At 34.4% G+C, this 14,749-nt stretch overlaps 1 protein-coding gene across 1 annotated transcript in view; it reads right to left on the minus strand.

Annotated features, from left to right (window-relative positions):
- Window positions 1-1,385: 1,385 nt before the first annotated feature.
- LOC132756826 (leucine-rich repeat serine/threonine-protein kinase 2-like) overlaps window positions 1,386-14,749 on the minus strand; it is a 60,798-nt gene continuing 47,434 nt past the window's right edge. Inside the window, exons 63-67 of the mRNA XM_060747967.1 lie at window positions 12,539-12,682; window positions 11,444-11,616; window positions 10,978-11,052; window positions 10,184-10,193; window positions 1,386-1,479 (exon numbers count right to left, since the gene is read on the minus strand). Coding sequence (XP_060603950.1) covers window positions 1,386-1,479; window positions 10,184-10,193; window positions 10,978-11,052; window positions 11,444-11,616; window positions 12,539-12,682 — 496 coding nt within the window. The remainder of the gene's footprint in view (window positions 1,480-10,183; window positions 10,194-10,977; window positions 11,053-11,443; window positions 11,617-12,538; window positions 12,683-14,749) is intronic.

The raw sequence follows: 14,749 nt of genomic DNA on the forward strand, positions 1-14,749 counted from the left end.
GTAGCTTCAGACTAGACCATCTGTCTTACAGGTGAAAGGATAGTTAAACTTTCCTCCAATCAGTCTGATGTCCCCAAAGCCAAAGAATTGATGGCTGTGTGTCCTGCACGGTCGGAAGAAGCGGCGATTCCTGGAAAAGAAGCCATAAGTGCGGAAAGCATGGAGGTTGAAGCCCGTTATACAGGTACCCAGGCGCCAGGGATTGTTGTGGAAGCCAATTCTAGTGGAAAAAGTAGGCCTGTTAATTCTCCTAGGAGAAACTAAACCGAGCCTGCAACAATTTCAATTTTGTCGTGTTGGGCTTTCTTTAGGGATTCTGTATTTATCTATTTTGTACGTGAGGGGGCAGTGGATAGCCATTTCCACTTGGATAGGTTATGTCTGAAGCTAGGTGAGCCCGAGTATGATTTTAGCAAGGTGTTAAGCAGACTGACCCCGTATGCTGTTGAGGATCGTGTCTGCATTGGAGGAGCCGTGGCCAACTTTTGCGACCCGGTAAACTATCCAAGTGTGGACGAAATATCCAGCCTACGGACGCAGGGTGTGGAGACATTGATCGGGCTACATTCAAAGCATGCTGCACATGTTAGTTCCAGAGTAATATCTGGATTCCAGGGCCTTGTAGGTCTGTCTGAGGTATGTGCCTTTGGAGAAGTCGGGTTGGATCATACAGTTCCGGCAGAGGAATGAGCGACACAGCATGATGTGCTGTACCAGGTGTTGCAGTTCCTGGAGCCGCGTCATGTACAGGTGCTTCATTGCCGAGCAAAGGTAGCCAGGGAAACATCAGAACTGATGGCATCTCTGATGTATCAGTGTGCAGGAGTGGTATCCAGAGACCAGAAGATACACTTGCATTGTTTTACCGGAACTGTAGGCGACATAAATCGGTGGGTGCAAAGGTTTCCAAATGTTTGCTTTGGATTCACCGCCATGGTAGGGAGTTTCAACGAATCGGTTACTTCGCGGTTTTTTTAGCAGGATTTAGTATTGCCATTCGTAGCGTTATACGTTGTGTAATTGTTGAATTGTAAAGCCTAAACACGCGCACACTTTACCAATGAAGAGGAGCAGAAGCTCTATGATCTTACAGCCTGCATGGCCGATATTGGATTTGGTTACAGCAAAACATCAGTCCAGTATAGGGCAAAGGACTCTGCTAATATTTTAGACAGGTCAGTAAAGGCTGAAAAGGCGTTGAGCGATAACTGGCTCTATGATTTTACCAAACGATGGCTAGACCTTAAACAGCCAAGGCTACAAATTTGTAATAAAGTTGTGCAAGGGCCAAAATAGAGAAATTAGGAATCCCTAAAGTCAGCAACTAGGGAGACCCTCGAATGCTATCACAGTGAACATCGATGAGACTTGTAAACAGTGAACATTCACCACTCATCAACCAGATCATCAACAGTGACAGTTATAGCATATGGTAATGCAGCAGGCCAGAGTATTCCTCCTATATTTTTCAAGATTCGCCTAGAGAAATGTCCAAGACACTGGTCTCACTTCATGGTTTTCTCACTCAGCACTTCCTTAAAAGATAAGAATAAAATAGAGAAAACCAGAATCTCTTAAGAAAATTCAGAATCTCTTAAGAAAGCCCAACACGACAAAATTTAAAATGTTGCATGTTCGGTTTGATTGAACCTGTTCGTGGACGGTACTGGAAATTGCAAGTTACCGTTCACGCCCCTAGTACCGGCTTCTTTAGGGATTCTTATTTCACTCTATTTTAAGCAGAATTCAACATTTAAACACAAAAATTGTGATATTTTGAATTTAGAAACATCCGCAGATGTGTTTATACGGCGGTTATCATTGAAATAGAGAAATACAGAATTCCTAAAGAAAGCCCAATACGAAAAAAAATGAAAATGTTGCAGACTCGGTTTAATTGAGCCTGTTCATGGACGGTACTGGAAATTGCAGGTTACCGTCCACACCCCCTAGCACCGGCACTACTGTGTCACTTGCAATGAGACACAGTAGTGCCATTCCATGACAGCGAACAAAGATCGATAAGGCAAAGGCAACGTTCACAGGACGCTGCCCTGACACACACAAAGGTCAGCCGTCTCCCTGACACTGACAGAATGGACAAAGCAGCACAACATTATCATGTTTGTTTTACCACCTCATTTCAGTCACTTGACTTTATTGAAGGGGGCGTGGACGGAAGTTTGCACCTGACAATACCGTCCATGAACAGGCTCAATCAAACCAAGCCTGCAACATTTTCAATTTTGACGTGTAGGGCTTTCATTAGAGATTCTTATTTTCTCTATTTCCTTGTTGATCTTGTTTATAATATTTTACATCACTTTGTTTCCAGATGTTTAGATGCCGTCATATTTGGTCCATTCAAGAAAATGCATTCTCAGGTGTGTCAGAAATTATGAAGTCCAGTCCATAAATCAATATTACAAAATATGATATAGCATCCAATACAAGAATAAAGATCAACAAGGCAAATATGATAAACAAGATCAACAAGGAAAGGCGGCGTTCAACGTTCAAAGGACGCAGCCCCCTACACACCATGTTTGCTTCCAAACCTTATTTGAAAGCAGTATCATCTGAAAATCTCATATCTGCATTTAATAAGAAAGGCATCTATTCATTCTGCAACACAGTCACATAAGTGACCTTCAAGTAGCCCCTTCAACCATCTACAACAACTCGGATGATGCAACATCTGGGGATGTGGTTGATGACGAGAAATGCTGTGTATGAAACAGATTGGAGCTAAGTAAACATTTATTTCTATTGTTTTCCTTGGGCAAATGTGACAAGTGGTCACACTGGACACATCTAAGGTTCTGTTAGAAAAATAATTAAAAATTGCAGACTCGGTTGGGGATTGTTCGGCGTTCTGTGTTGGTGTCCCCCTCCATGTCCAGCCTTCATAGACTAATGGTTTATATTTATTTGTTTGGGGTCCACCTGGGCTCCTTGCCACTGGTTCTTGTTGCTGGGTTATATGGGGGTTGCGTTCATTGAACGCCGCCTTTCCTTGTTGATCTTGTTTATCATATTTGATTGAGTCTGTACATGAGGGGTAATGAATAAGTGCAACATCCCTAACGCCTCCTAGCACCAGCTTGAGCGGTACTCAATTCTCAACACTTAATAGTCCTGGCATCAATGATCCCGAAGGACCAGAAAAATATAACACTGGGCAACGGGGCAACTTTTTCCAGCTGCCACACGGCACTTGATACCTGCTGTTGTAAAGTAAAAAAAAATCTGGAAACTAAGTAATTCCTCGGAAGCATCAATCACAACAAAATTACATGAAAATTGAAGACTCGGTTTGATTGAGTCTGTACATGAGGGATAATAAATAAGTGCAACATCTCTCACGCCCCCTAGCACCAGCTTGAGCGGTACTCAAATCTCAACACTTTATAGTGCTGGCATCAATGATCCCGAAGGAACAGAAATCAAGTCACATTCTGAAATTAAGTCATTTGATATAAGCGCTAGCACTATCCCATGTGTGTACAGGTCAAATTACTGGGAGCAGATATTGCGTTCATTGAACGCCGCCTTTTCTTGTTGATCTTGTTCATCATATTTCAGTTAAATTTTGATGCCCTTGTATCAGCCATTTGCTGAAAAGCTGCAAAACAGTTAAATGTCCTGCAATCCTCTCTGTATCTATAAGGCTTATCGTATTTAAATCTTTTATCAAGTCAAATAAAATAGTGATAAACAGAATCCCTAAAGAAAGCTCAACACGGCAAAATTGTAAAATGTTGCAGGCTCGGTTTGATTGAGCCTGTTCATGGACGGTACTGGAAAGTGCAAGTAACCGTCCACGCCCCCTAGCACCGGCTTAAGCAGAATTCAACATTTAAACATGAAGTAGTAAAATTTTGAATTTAGAAACATCCGCAGATGTGTTCATACGGCGGTTATCATGGAACCTTCAATGTGACACTTCCGTGCCATTCCATGAAAAGCGGCGTATGGTCCCCAAGTAATAAAAAAGCGTGTGCCCTAAACGAGAAAACAATGGGCGGAACTAAATAAAATGGAATTTTGAAAGGGGATCAGAGGTTATGAAGCCTGCGTATCACAGATAAGACGTCAAAAGACAAATTTAAAAAGCAGGCAACATATCCTAAGGGTGATTTAACATTATTCAAGTAGGACTATTGGAACCACCCGACTAGAAAATGCCGAAAAGTTGAAACTAAAAATAACACAAGCACAACAATAGTGTCGTGCTGAACGATCTTCAAGGATCGAAAATATAACATCATTGATTAAATGTACGGGGAGACTTTTTACAGCCGCCACACGGCACAAATAACACGGATGTGATCATAAAATAGATAAATACAGAAAGACCTTTCTTTACAATTGCAGGTGTGATCATACACTAGAAGTGCCCACAGTACGAACCACCAGGTATGGACAGAACTTCTTCCGTTTTGAGGCTGCCCGGGTGTGGAACAGCCTCCATAGTGACATCAGAAGAGCAGAAAACTTCGATGAATTTGGCACGTGGACAGGCCCAAAATGTAAGTGGTCAATGTGTCGTTTGTAGCCTTTTGTTAAACACATGGGTGTTTAACATTTGCTTGTATGTGTTTAACATGTGCTTCTAGATGTTGCAACATTATGCCTATAATATGCTTAGTGTTACTTTTTATTTGCATTATGTGATAGTCCTATGACATTTCCTTGTTTTTATATTCATGTCTATTTTTAGCTATTATAATTCTTTTACAGGAATGTACATACATGTTTATTTTACTTTTTTCTATTATCTTTCTTGTATTTTTTTTTGTAGATTTTATTTTAAATACTTAATCCATTTCTTTTGTATCCTTTTCTTTGTATTATCTTTCTTGTAATTTTTGTTATTTTTAAACTTGCTATGGTGATAATGTCTTAAATCCATGTACTTACCGTAGATGTGTCTATGCTTATAACTTTTAGCTGCTTTAATGTACTAAAATATGCTAGTGTTCATAATTTTTAGCTTCTTTACTTTTGTTAATACATTTACATGTTTGTCGGAAAATAGCTCATGAGCCAGTGTTTTCTGTTTAAATATATCCGACGTAACATAAATTTTCTTGTTTCTTGGATTAGTTGTTTTGCAAAAATATGAACGCGAAAGCAAAACCTGTTATTTCACGCAAAACAATGAAACTTCAATGGCACACTTAGCCGTATTCTTGAGATCGCAAAACTAATGTAACACCGATGATGATCAACTTGAAATATAAATTTTCTTCATTAAAATGTGTTAATCTTTCTCATTTCGGAACCGGAAGTTTTACCTCTAACAGATCAGTAGACGTTATCGTAATGCCGAGGTATTTCCCGATTCGTAAATTTGTAAATGAAATATAGTGATTTTTAGCTCACCAGAGCCGAAGGCTCAAGTGAGCTATTAGTATCAAAGGGGGATGCTCCGTCGTCCGTCGTCATGCGTCAACAATCGTCTTCTTCTCTGAAACTACTTGGCAGATTTACTTCAAATTTGGTCTGAAGCATCCTTGTGACAGTCACACTTGAATTTGCTCATGTCATTCAAATTGGCCCCTTTTAGGGGTCAGCAGAGCTAAAAATAGAAAAACCTTTAAACATCTTCTTCTACAGAACTAATTGATGGATGATCACCAAACTTTGTCTGTAGCATTCTTGGGTAGTCTTTTATCAAGTTTGCTCATATTATTTTGATTGGCCCCTTTTAGGGGTCTCTAGGGATAAAAATAGAAATACCTTTAAACATCTTCTTCTACAGAACTAATTGATGGATGATCACCAAACTTTGTCTGTAGCATTCTTGGGTAGTGTTTTATCAAGTTTGCTCATATTAATTTGATTGGCCCCTTTAAGGTGCCGCAAAAGCTAAAAATAGAAATACCTTTAAATGTCTATTTCTAGAGAACTAATTGATTGATGATTTCTAGAGAACTAATTGATTGATGATCACCAAACTTTGTCTGTAGCATTCTTGGGTAGAGTTTTATCAAGTTTGCTCATATTAATTTAATTGGCCCCTTTTAGGGGTCTCTTGGGCTAAAAATAGAAAAACCTTTAAACATCTTCTTCTACAGAACTAATGGATGGATGATCACCAAACTTAGTCGGTAGCATGCTCGGGTAGTGTTTTATCAAGTTTGCTCATATTAATTTGATTGGCCCCTTTTAGGGGGCCGCTTAAGCGAAAAATAGAAATACTGTTAAATGTCTATTTCTACAGAACTAATTGATGGATGATCACCAAACTTTGTCTGTAGCATTCTTAGGTAGTCTTTTATCAAGTTTGCTAATATTATTTTGATTGGCCCCTTTTAGGGGTCTCTAGGGCTAAAAAAAGAAAAACCTTTAAACATATTTTCCTTCAGAACTAATTGATGGATGACTACCAAACTTAGTCGGTAGCATGCTCTGGTAGTGTTGTATCAAGTTTGCTCATATTAATTTGATTGGCCCCTTTAAGGGGCCGCAAAAGCTAAAAATAGAAATACCTTTAAATGTCTATTTCTAAAGAACTAATTGATGGAAGATCACCAAACTTTTTCTGTAGCATTCTTGGGTAGTCTTTTATCAAGTTTGTTCATATTAATTTGCTTAGCCCCTTTTAGGGGTCTCTATAGCTAAGAATAGAACTATCAGTAAATGTCGATTTCTAGAGAACTAATTGATGGATGATCACCAAACTTTGTCTGCAGTATTATTGGGTAGTCTTTCATCAAGTTTGCTCATATGAATTTGATAAGCCCTTTTTAGGGGCCGCTCAAGCTAAAAAAGAAATACCTTTTGAATGTCTATTTCTGGAGAACTAATGCCATGGATGGATGATCACCAAACTTTGTCTGAAGAATTGTTGGGTAGTCTTTTATGAAAGTTGCTCATATTATTTTGATTAGCCCCTTTTAGGGGCCGCTTAAGCTAGAAATAGAAATACCTTTAAATGTCTATTTCTACAATGCTAATAGATGGATGATCATTTAACTTTGTCTGAAGCATTGTTGGGTAGTCTTTTAACAAGTTTGCTCATGTTAATTTGATTGACCCCTTTTAGGGGCCGCTAAAGCTAAAAATAGAAAAACCTTTAACATCTTCTTCTACAGAACTAATGGATGGGTGATCACCAAACTTTGTCTGTAGCATTCTTGGGTACTCTTTTATCAAATTTGCTTATATTTATTTGATTAGCCCCTTTTAGGGGCCACTAAAGCTAAAAATAGAAAAAACCTTCGAACATCATTTCCTACTGAAATAATTGAAAGATGATCACCAAACTTTGTAGCATTCTTAGGTAGTCTTTTATAAAGTTTGCTCATATTATTTTGATTATCCCTGTTTAAGCTAAAGCTTAAATACCCCAGGTCATGGTATTTCTTCAAATTATTGTTTAATCATATTCTATGCTCAAATTTAATATTAGAATATATTGACATTCCAACACTGAAAAGCAGTTGCTTCTGGTGAGCGACTCAGGGCCATCATGGCCCTCTTGTTTTATTTTTATTTTATGTCACAATCAATTTGGCTAACATGTTTGTTTTTTATGTAATCCACCTACCATAACAGGCATAACTACGTATAGGTGGTTTAAAAGTAATTTTGTTTAAACGTTTTAAAAGAGGGAAGTTGTATTGCATTCCAGGCGAATAGTTCAATTTTGTCTATTTGATTTTAATAATATTCCCTATGAAATAGTAAATGAAACAATAATGGTTTCACATGTTTTGGAGTAAAGTTCACGACTTGTTTGTCTTCAAACATCATGTCTGAAGATATTAAGGGTACACAGATGCGTGTACAGCTCTTAGATTCATTAAATAGTAAAACTGTAGCTGAAAATCTTACTTCTAATAATTTTGATTCTAAATTTTTGTTTCGTTTTATTCTATGGTGCAGAATTATGGGGTATAGAACATTAAAAATGGATTGAAAACGTAAAGATTTATGTTCGTAAAAATTGTATAAGCAAAAACTTATTGTTGTGTTGAGGCAATTCCTGGTAACACAGGGAGATTACCGATGTATATTTATGCAGCTAAACTTGTAATAAAGGTATTGTTTGACTTTTTAAGACTCCGCAAATTATAGCATTGTAATTGTAAATCTTCGATAAGACAAACTTCCGTTTCTATAATGCAAACTTGAAATACCCATTACAGTGGACTTTATACGACAATCAAGCTTGTTGTGAAGAATATACTTTATAGAACTCATTTCTATTGTCAAAAAAGTATTTCTTTCATACTTGTGTTGTCTGAATCAAAAATAGTTTGAAAGGCAACGGTAAGAGTATTGTATCCTTGAAATTTCATTTATTTCTATAGAAAACTTATCAACATGTCAAAATTCAAATAAAAACTAGATCACAAATAACAAAAAGGCAAGAAAAATTGAAATGATAAAAAGAAATAATGTTACACAAATGATAATATTTTCGAAAAGGTTATGTAACAATTTTCATTTATAAGACGATAAAAAGGGATAATTTCCTATTCATAATGCTATTAAGTGGAACAAAAACTATTAAAGATCACAACACAAGTAGTATAATGTTTATTCACATAAAAACAAGTGTTATAAACATATATCGGTATTAGGATTTTGTGAAAAGGACAGGATTCTAGTGCGGCATAATTATTTCATTGTTAACAGCATTGAGTTATTCAAGCATAAAGATTTATATATTATAAGATATCGGAAGAAAAATGTTTTAAAAATCAATGCCCTTATCATTATTTTAACTTGTATTTAAAACTTGATTGATATGCAAACAGGCAACTAAAAAAAGAAAAAGAAACCCAAATGATTCATTATCATTATACTATTATATAGTCTCTGCAGTTAGGATATAAACGCTCATAAAAATAATAACAACAAAGCCTGGTTTAAATAAGTATCAAGGTTATCATCGAATCATACAATATTTATTTTCATAATACATCAAATATAATGCTGCATTCAGTCTTAAATAATTCTATTAACCACGAACTTTACCAGGAGTGTAAAAGTTGAAATTTAATTACCATACAACATCATTCATCATTAATACCAACAATCGTAAGCCTTTATAATTACAATAGAATTTGTATTTCACTGCACTGATTGATGTTCATGCGATGATTATATCTCCAGGTTTACTTCACACGAATTACCTTAGTTCCACATTAAAGTAATCAAGATAAAACATACGACATGAGGTGGACACTATTTCTGAATTAACTGTTTTATATGCAGACACATCGTTGGCGATTGGTTGTATTCCAAACTATCATATCGTAATTGTGAACTGTTTATATCTTTTTAGAACACAAACTTTAAGTTAAACATTTAGATTAAAAAACACATCATGCATAATGAATATAACATTTTAAAGATAAAAGGAAAACATGAAACATATAAACATGCTGGCAACTATCTTATATACTATCTGCTTGAAATAATGATGTACATGAAACGAAATGTAATAAAAAAGATACAATGGTTATAAACAGAGCTACCAATGTATGCATTTTAGACTAATGACTTACATGTTTGAAATTGTATACAGTGAAAATATTGCACAGTTTCATATGAAACATAACATTTTAATGAGTATGTTAAGTAAATATCATTTGCTGACATATTTTGCACAGTACCTCGCCCAAAGATGACTTCGTACTATGTTAGTACTAAGCAATCCTTTTCAAAGTCACTTAATGACTTCAACATTATGCAAGTGTAAATTAAGTAGACTGCATTTCACTCTTCATGATATTTTTGATCGTATTAATCAATGATTAACATTTCTCAAACACAACATTTTGTTGGTAAACAGTTCTTATTGCAATTTTCAAAATTGCTAAAAAATTAATTTAAAAAAAAAATTTTCCGACTCACTTTTGTAATTTCAGAAAGGGATGTTTTTAACTTAAAATATGTAATCTCAAAAATACTGAGAAAAGAAAAATTTTTAAGAAATTTGAAAAAAAAAAAATGTCCCTTTCAATTTTTTTTGAAAGAAAAAGAAAAGACACTGGGCTTTGGGTTTCCGGGTTTTAAAATTTCAATTTCTTTTTTCATCGGGAAATTTTTGCTCAGGGAAACTGTTTTTACTAAAGTTTGTCCTTCCTGCTTCTCTCATATTTAAAAAAAACACCCTTTTAATAGAAAGGAAAATTTGGAAAATCCCAGACTAAAACACAACCACATATCCTCTGAAAATAAAGCCCAAAAAACTGAAAATCTAAAATGTGAAAAATAAAAATTAAAACCTTTTTTCTTTCACTGTAAGTTTAAAAAAATTCCTGGGTTCAAGATAAACCAATTAAATTTTTGAAAAAGAAAAAACTGTTGAGAAGGCATTTTGAACAACCCTAAAATTAACACACAGGTTAAAAAAGAATTTAATTTTGTTGCTGCAAAGGTCATGCCCCTTTTTAAGCTTTACCTGCTGCATCTTGCAGACTGAATCGTCAACAAAACACAATGAATCATATAAATATAAGTAATAATTTGAGTGCTATTTGGTAAAGCTCAAACGCATTGTTAGATGAAATAACACAACAACAGACAATAACAGAGTTTTATGTATGTATGATGTTCACCATACATGTCAAGAGGTTAATGCCAGATTTGAATTAAAAATATTGCCTCATTTATTGTTGTTTTATTTACACTTCACAGGGGATTGTTGAAATAAACAATAAACTGGATGTATGTTATAACATTGGTAGAATGACAATAATAATAGCAATGAAAACTTTGCAGTAAAATATCTAATTAATAATATTTGTCGTAGTCAAAACGACATCAGTTTATGATGATATAAATATTTGTTTCAGAAATTTATAAGGGTATTTAAAGAATAAAGAACTATGTGAAATGTTTATTTACCATAAAAGAAACCTTGATTATCAAAACTCATTTTTTTAAAGAAATAGAAAAACTGTTAACATTAGTTTATGGTATTGCACTTAAAAAATATTGTGTCGTACTCACGTTTTTGAACTGCAAAGTTTGAAACATCCCTAAAACCTAGACCACCACTGAATACGACTTTATTTCGGCTGGAGCCTGACAAAATAAATTTATATTCAACATAACATAATACATTTCACAGGTAAAATATTAGGTCATGAAGTGTGGAATATGAAAAATTAGAGAAAAACGGGGTATTAAAATGTACAAGAGCAATATGTTTATGTATAAATTGATTTTTTCTACATACTGTCGTTCAACCCTGAATATCACAATAGGAACGACTCACGAAAAAATGATTTTTTTCCATGGTGGTCGAATTTACAAAAAAATAACAAATGATATTTATTTTTCTCATCTTATCAAAATGATTTTTTTTCGTTTTGGCAGTTAGTGGAAGAATATACACAGTGCACAGAGTTATTGCTTATGATTTCATTGAGTAAGGAGTCATCAAGGAAGATCACTGTAAAGAAATCAATATCACCTTTGTCGTTAACATGAACAATACTTCTGACTGCTCTCATATGTCTGTGAGTTAATGCAACAACACTGAAGGTGATGATATCCAATACACCTAAATATCCACCATGCGTTCCAATCCAAATTGACGTATTATCAACTGAAAGTGCAGTGACCCTTGCTTCTGTTTTAGGGATGCTGAAAATAAAATCAAGATAAAAGATTAAAAAAATTGCAATGCTTAAACTAAACTGTACAAGTCTTACATTTAATCTAGTTGCTTACTAAAACCTGTGATTCCACGCAGTCCTACAAGTCTTTGTATTGCAAAAGTAGAGCAATATACGTCCGAATTCAAATTTATATCAAGATGCAAGAATAATAATTCAATTAAGAATGAGTCTTTTTAAAACACTTTAAAAATGACCTAAATGATACCATTTTAATAAGACAAATATAAAAGTATCGTGCATACCCGTCAAGCGATTTTAAAGATAGATAGCTAACAAGGAATTTCTTTAGCTTGGGTAAATATGCCCAAAAAAGGTAAGCAGTTCTTGTATACAAAGTGGTCTGTTAGTATTATCGGCTTTGATCAATGTCTGCATTTGTATATTTATTTTTCATTATTCCCTAATTTAACAGGCACATGAGTATCTATTTGATAGACGAATGACATAGGACATGTATCAAAAGTTAGTACTGTTACAGTCGTTATTATCGCAGTTTTTTTCATATTACCTGAAATGCAGCGGGCGTTGGATTCAGAAAAGTGTATATTAGCGAGTAAGGATAAAAAACAATAAATGAACGCTATCCCTTTAACTCTGTACTCAACGGATTTCAGACTGCTATTTTATCAGAAAGTGTTTAGTCTTCAATTCTTACTTTATTAAGTAAGAATAATCAATTCATTTCACCATTGTTCGAGATTAAAATGATTTTTAGTTATATGAAAATATTTATTGCAAAAATAAGGTTTCACACGGGTTCACATTGGATGCAAGTTATATTCATCTTTCCTTGACACATACTAATATTTGCATCTAAAATACCCTGATGCTTTTTCACCAAAGAAAATAGATAAATCTGAAAAAATGTTATAAAAGTATGACTTTACTCAAACGTCTCATCCACAGCTATCACTTTCTCAACTCTTTGACTCGCTGAATCCCATATTTCTACACAGGATGAAGATTTTCTTGAAAATATTATATGTCCTTTGATCACCGCGAGTGTGTTTATTGCCGGTGTTGATGCGTCTCTGGAATAAATAAATAATTGTTTTTACATCAACATAAAGCATCCTAATATAAAAGTTCGTATTGTTTAATAAACATTGATATAAACATGTAGAAATTGAAAGAGGAAGCATATGACAATATTGGGAATTCTATGACATAAGTCTTAAAACGACGTTTAAACAACAACACGTACAGTTTTTCAAAATATTATTATTTCTTTATCGACGCGTTTCGGTGAACAACACCTTCATCAGGATAATAATAATAATAATGACGTAATAATTATAGCGTAACATACGTTGGCGGAAAAATGACGTTACGTTAATCAAGATAATGTAACATAAATGTACATATAAAATAACGCCGACACGTAAACGGATTAAAGTAATACAAGGGTTTCCTATAGCAAATACTGTCAGTATATAAAAAAAACGAATACGTGTTTTTTTTGTTTTTTTTTATGACTTAGTCTTGCAGTTAAAAGATCAACATTTCTATCAATTTATATGAACAAATGAAATTAAGATAAAAAGTAACACATACACGCAATAGTATATTAAAACAAGAACGTGTTTGTTAAACACAAATGCCCCCGGCTCAGATTCTTGTCAGTAACAATTCTTAAAAAGAAGGCTGTATGGGCAAAAGTGTAAACAAATCTATTTTTAGCACTGGTGACCTTGACCCAACTGACCCCTAACTCCATCCAAAGAAAGAATATCATGCAACTTATTTTCCTACCAAATATGAAATAAATCTGTCAATATATAAAGGCTTTTTGAGCAAAAGTGTAAAAATCTATTTTTAGCACTGTTGACCTTGACCCAACTAACCCCTAACTCCATCCAAAGGAAGAATACCATGTAAGTTAAAAGATCAACATTTCTATCAACTTATATGAACAAATGAAATTAATATAAAATGTAACACATACAAGCAAAAGTATATTAAAACAAGAACGTGTTTGTTAAACACAAATGCCCCCGGCTCAGATTCTTGTCAGTAACAATTTTTAAAAAGAAGGCTGTATGGGCAAAAGTGTAAAAAATCTATTTTTAGCACTGGTGACCTTGACCCAACTGACTAAAGAAAGAATATCATGCAACTAATCTTCCTCCCAAATATAATACAAATCTGTCAATAAATAAACGCTGTATGAGCGAAAGTGTAAAAATCTATTTTTAGCACTGGTGACCTTGACCCAACTGACCTCTACCTTCACCCAAATGAGAATACCTCACTTTTATGTTCCTACAAAATATACAAGACATCTGTCGATAGAATAAGGTTAATACACCTGTAAAAGAGTAAAAAATCTATGTTTGACATTGGTGACCTTGACCCAAATGACCCCTTACTAAAGGAAAAGGAAGAGGACCTCCCTTTGTATGACTATTATAAACATGAAAGACATTAATTTAAAAATAAAGGCTGTATGAGCAGAAATATTTAGATTTATTTTTTTTACACAAGTGACCTTGACATTGACTTTGAGACGCCTAACGCCACAAAAAAATAGAGGACCATTTAAGGTATCCACCTACCAAATATGAAAGATATCATTAAATAAATTAAGTAATTAGGTGAATTTTTTTGATAAATCCAACTTGGCGTAAAATGTTAACCATACAAGGCCCTATTTTCAAAGTAATAAAAAGGGAAATTACATGGAAAATGGATGGCACATTTATATATCTTGGCAATATCATGTACATTGTATTGATAAGTAAGTGTGAAAATTATTAAGCCATTAGTTCAGATAGAACATAAGATATTTTCAACTTGCCGGTTTAGGTTAACCATTATTCATTTTCTAAGTGCTGAAAAAGGCCATAACTTGGTGCAAAACTTGAAACTTGAAAACTTGATTTAACGCCTATTTCTACATATAGAATACATATTCAATGGCGTTGTACAGCTGTATACCTTATATGTGGTACTCCCAGTGCTACCATACACAATACTCCCAGCAGTGCGACGGTCACAGTGATTGGGTCGATCCCCACCAACATGTAACAATCTACACCCCTGCACCCCTGCACATGATAACACATGGGCTAGACTTTATTATATTATTGTACAATGAA

This window comes from Ruditapes philippinarum, unplaced genomic scaffold (genome assembly GCF_026571515.1).
Source record: "Ruditapes philippinarum isolate M1 unplaced genomic scaffold, ASM2657151v2 ctg598_1_1_1_1, whole genome shotgun sequence".
In the NCBI taxonomy this organism is placed as follows: domain Eukaryota; kingdom Metazoa; phylum Mollusca; class Bivalvia; order Venerida; family Veneridae; genus Ruditapes; species Ruditapes philippinarum.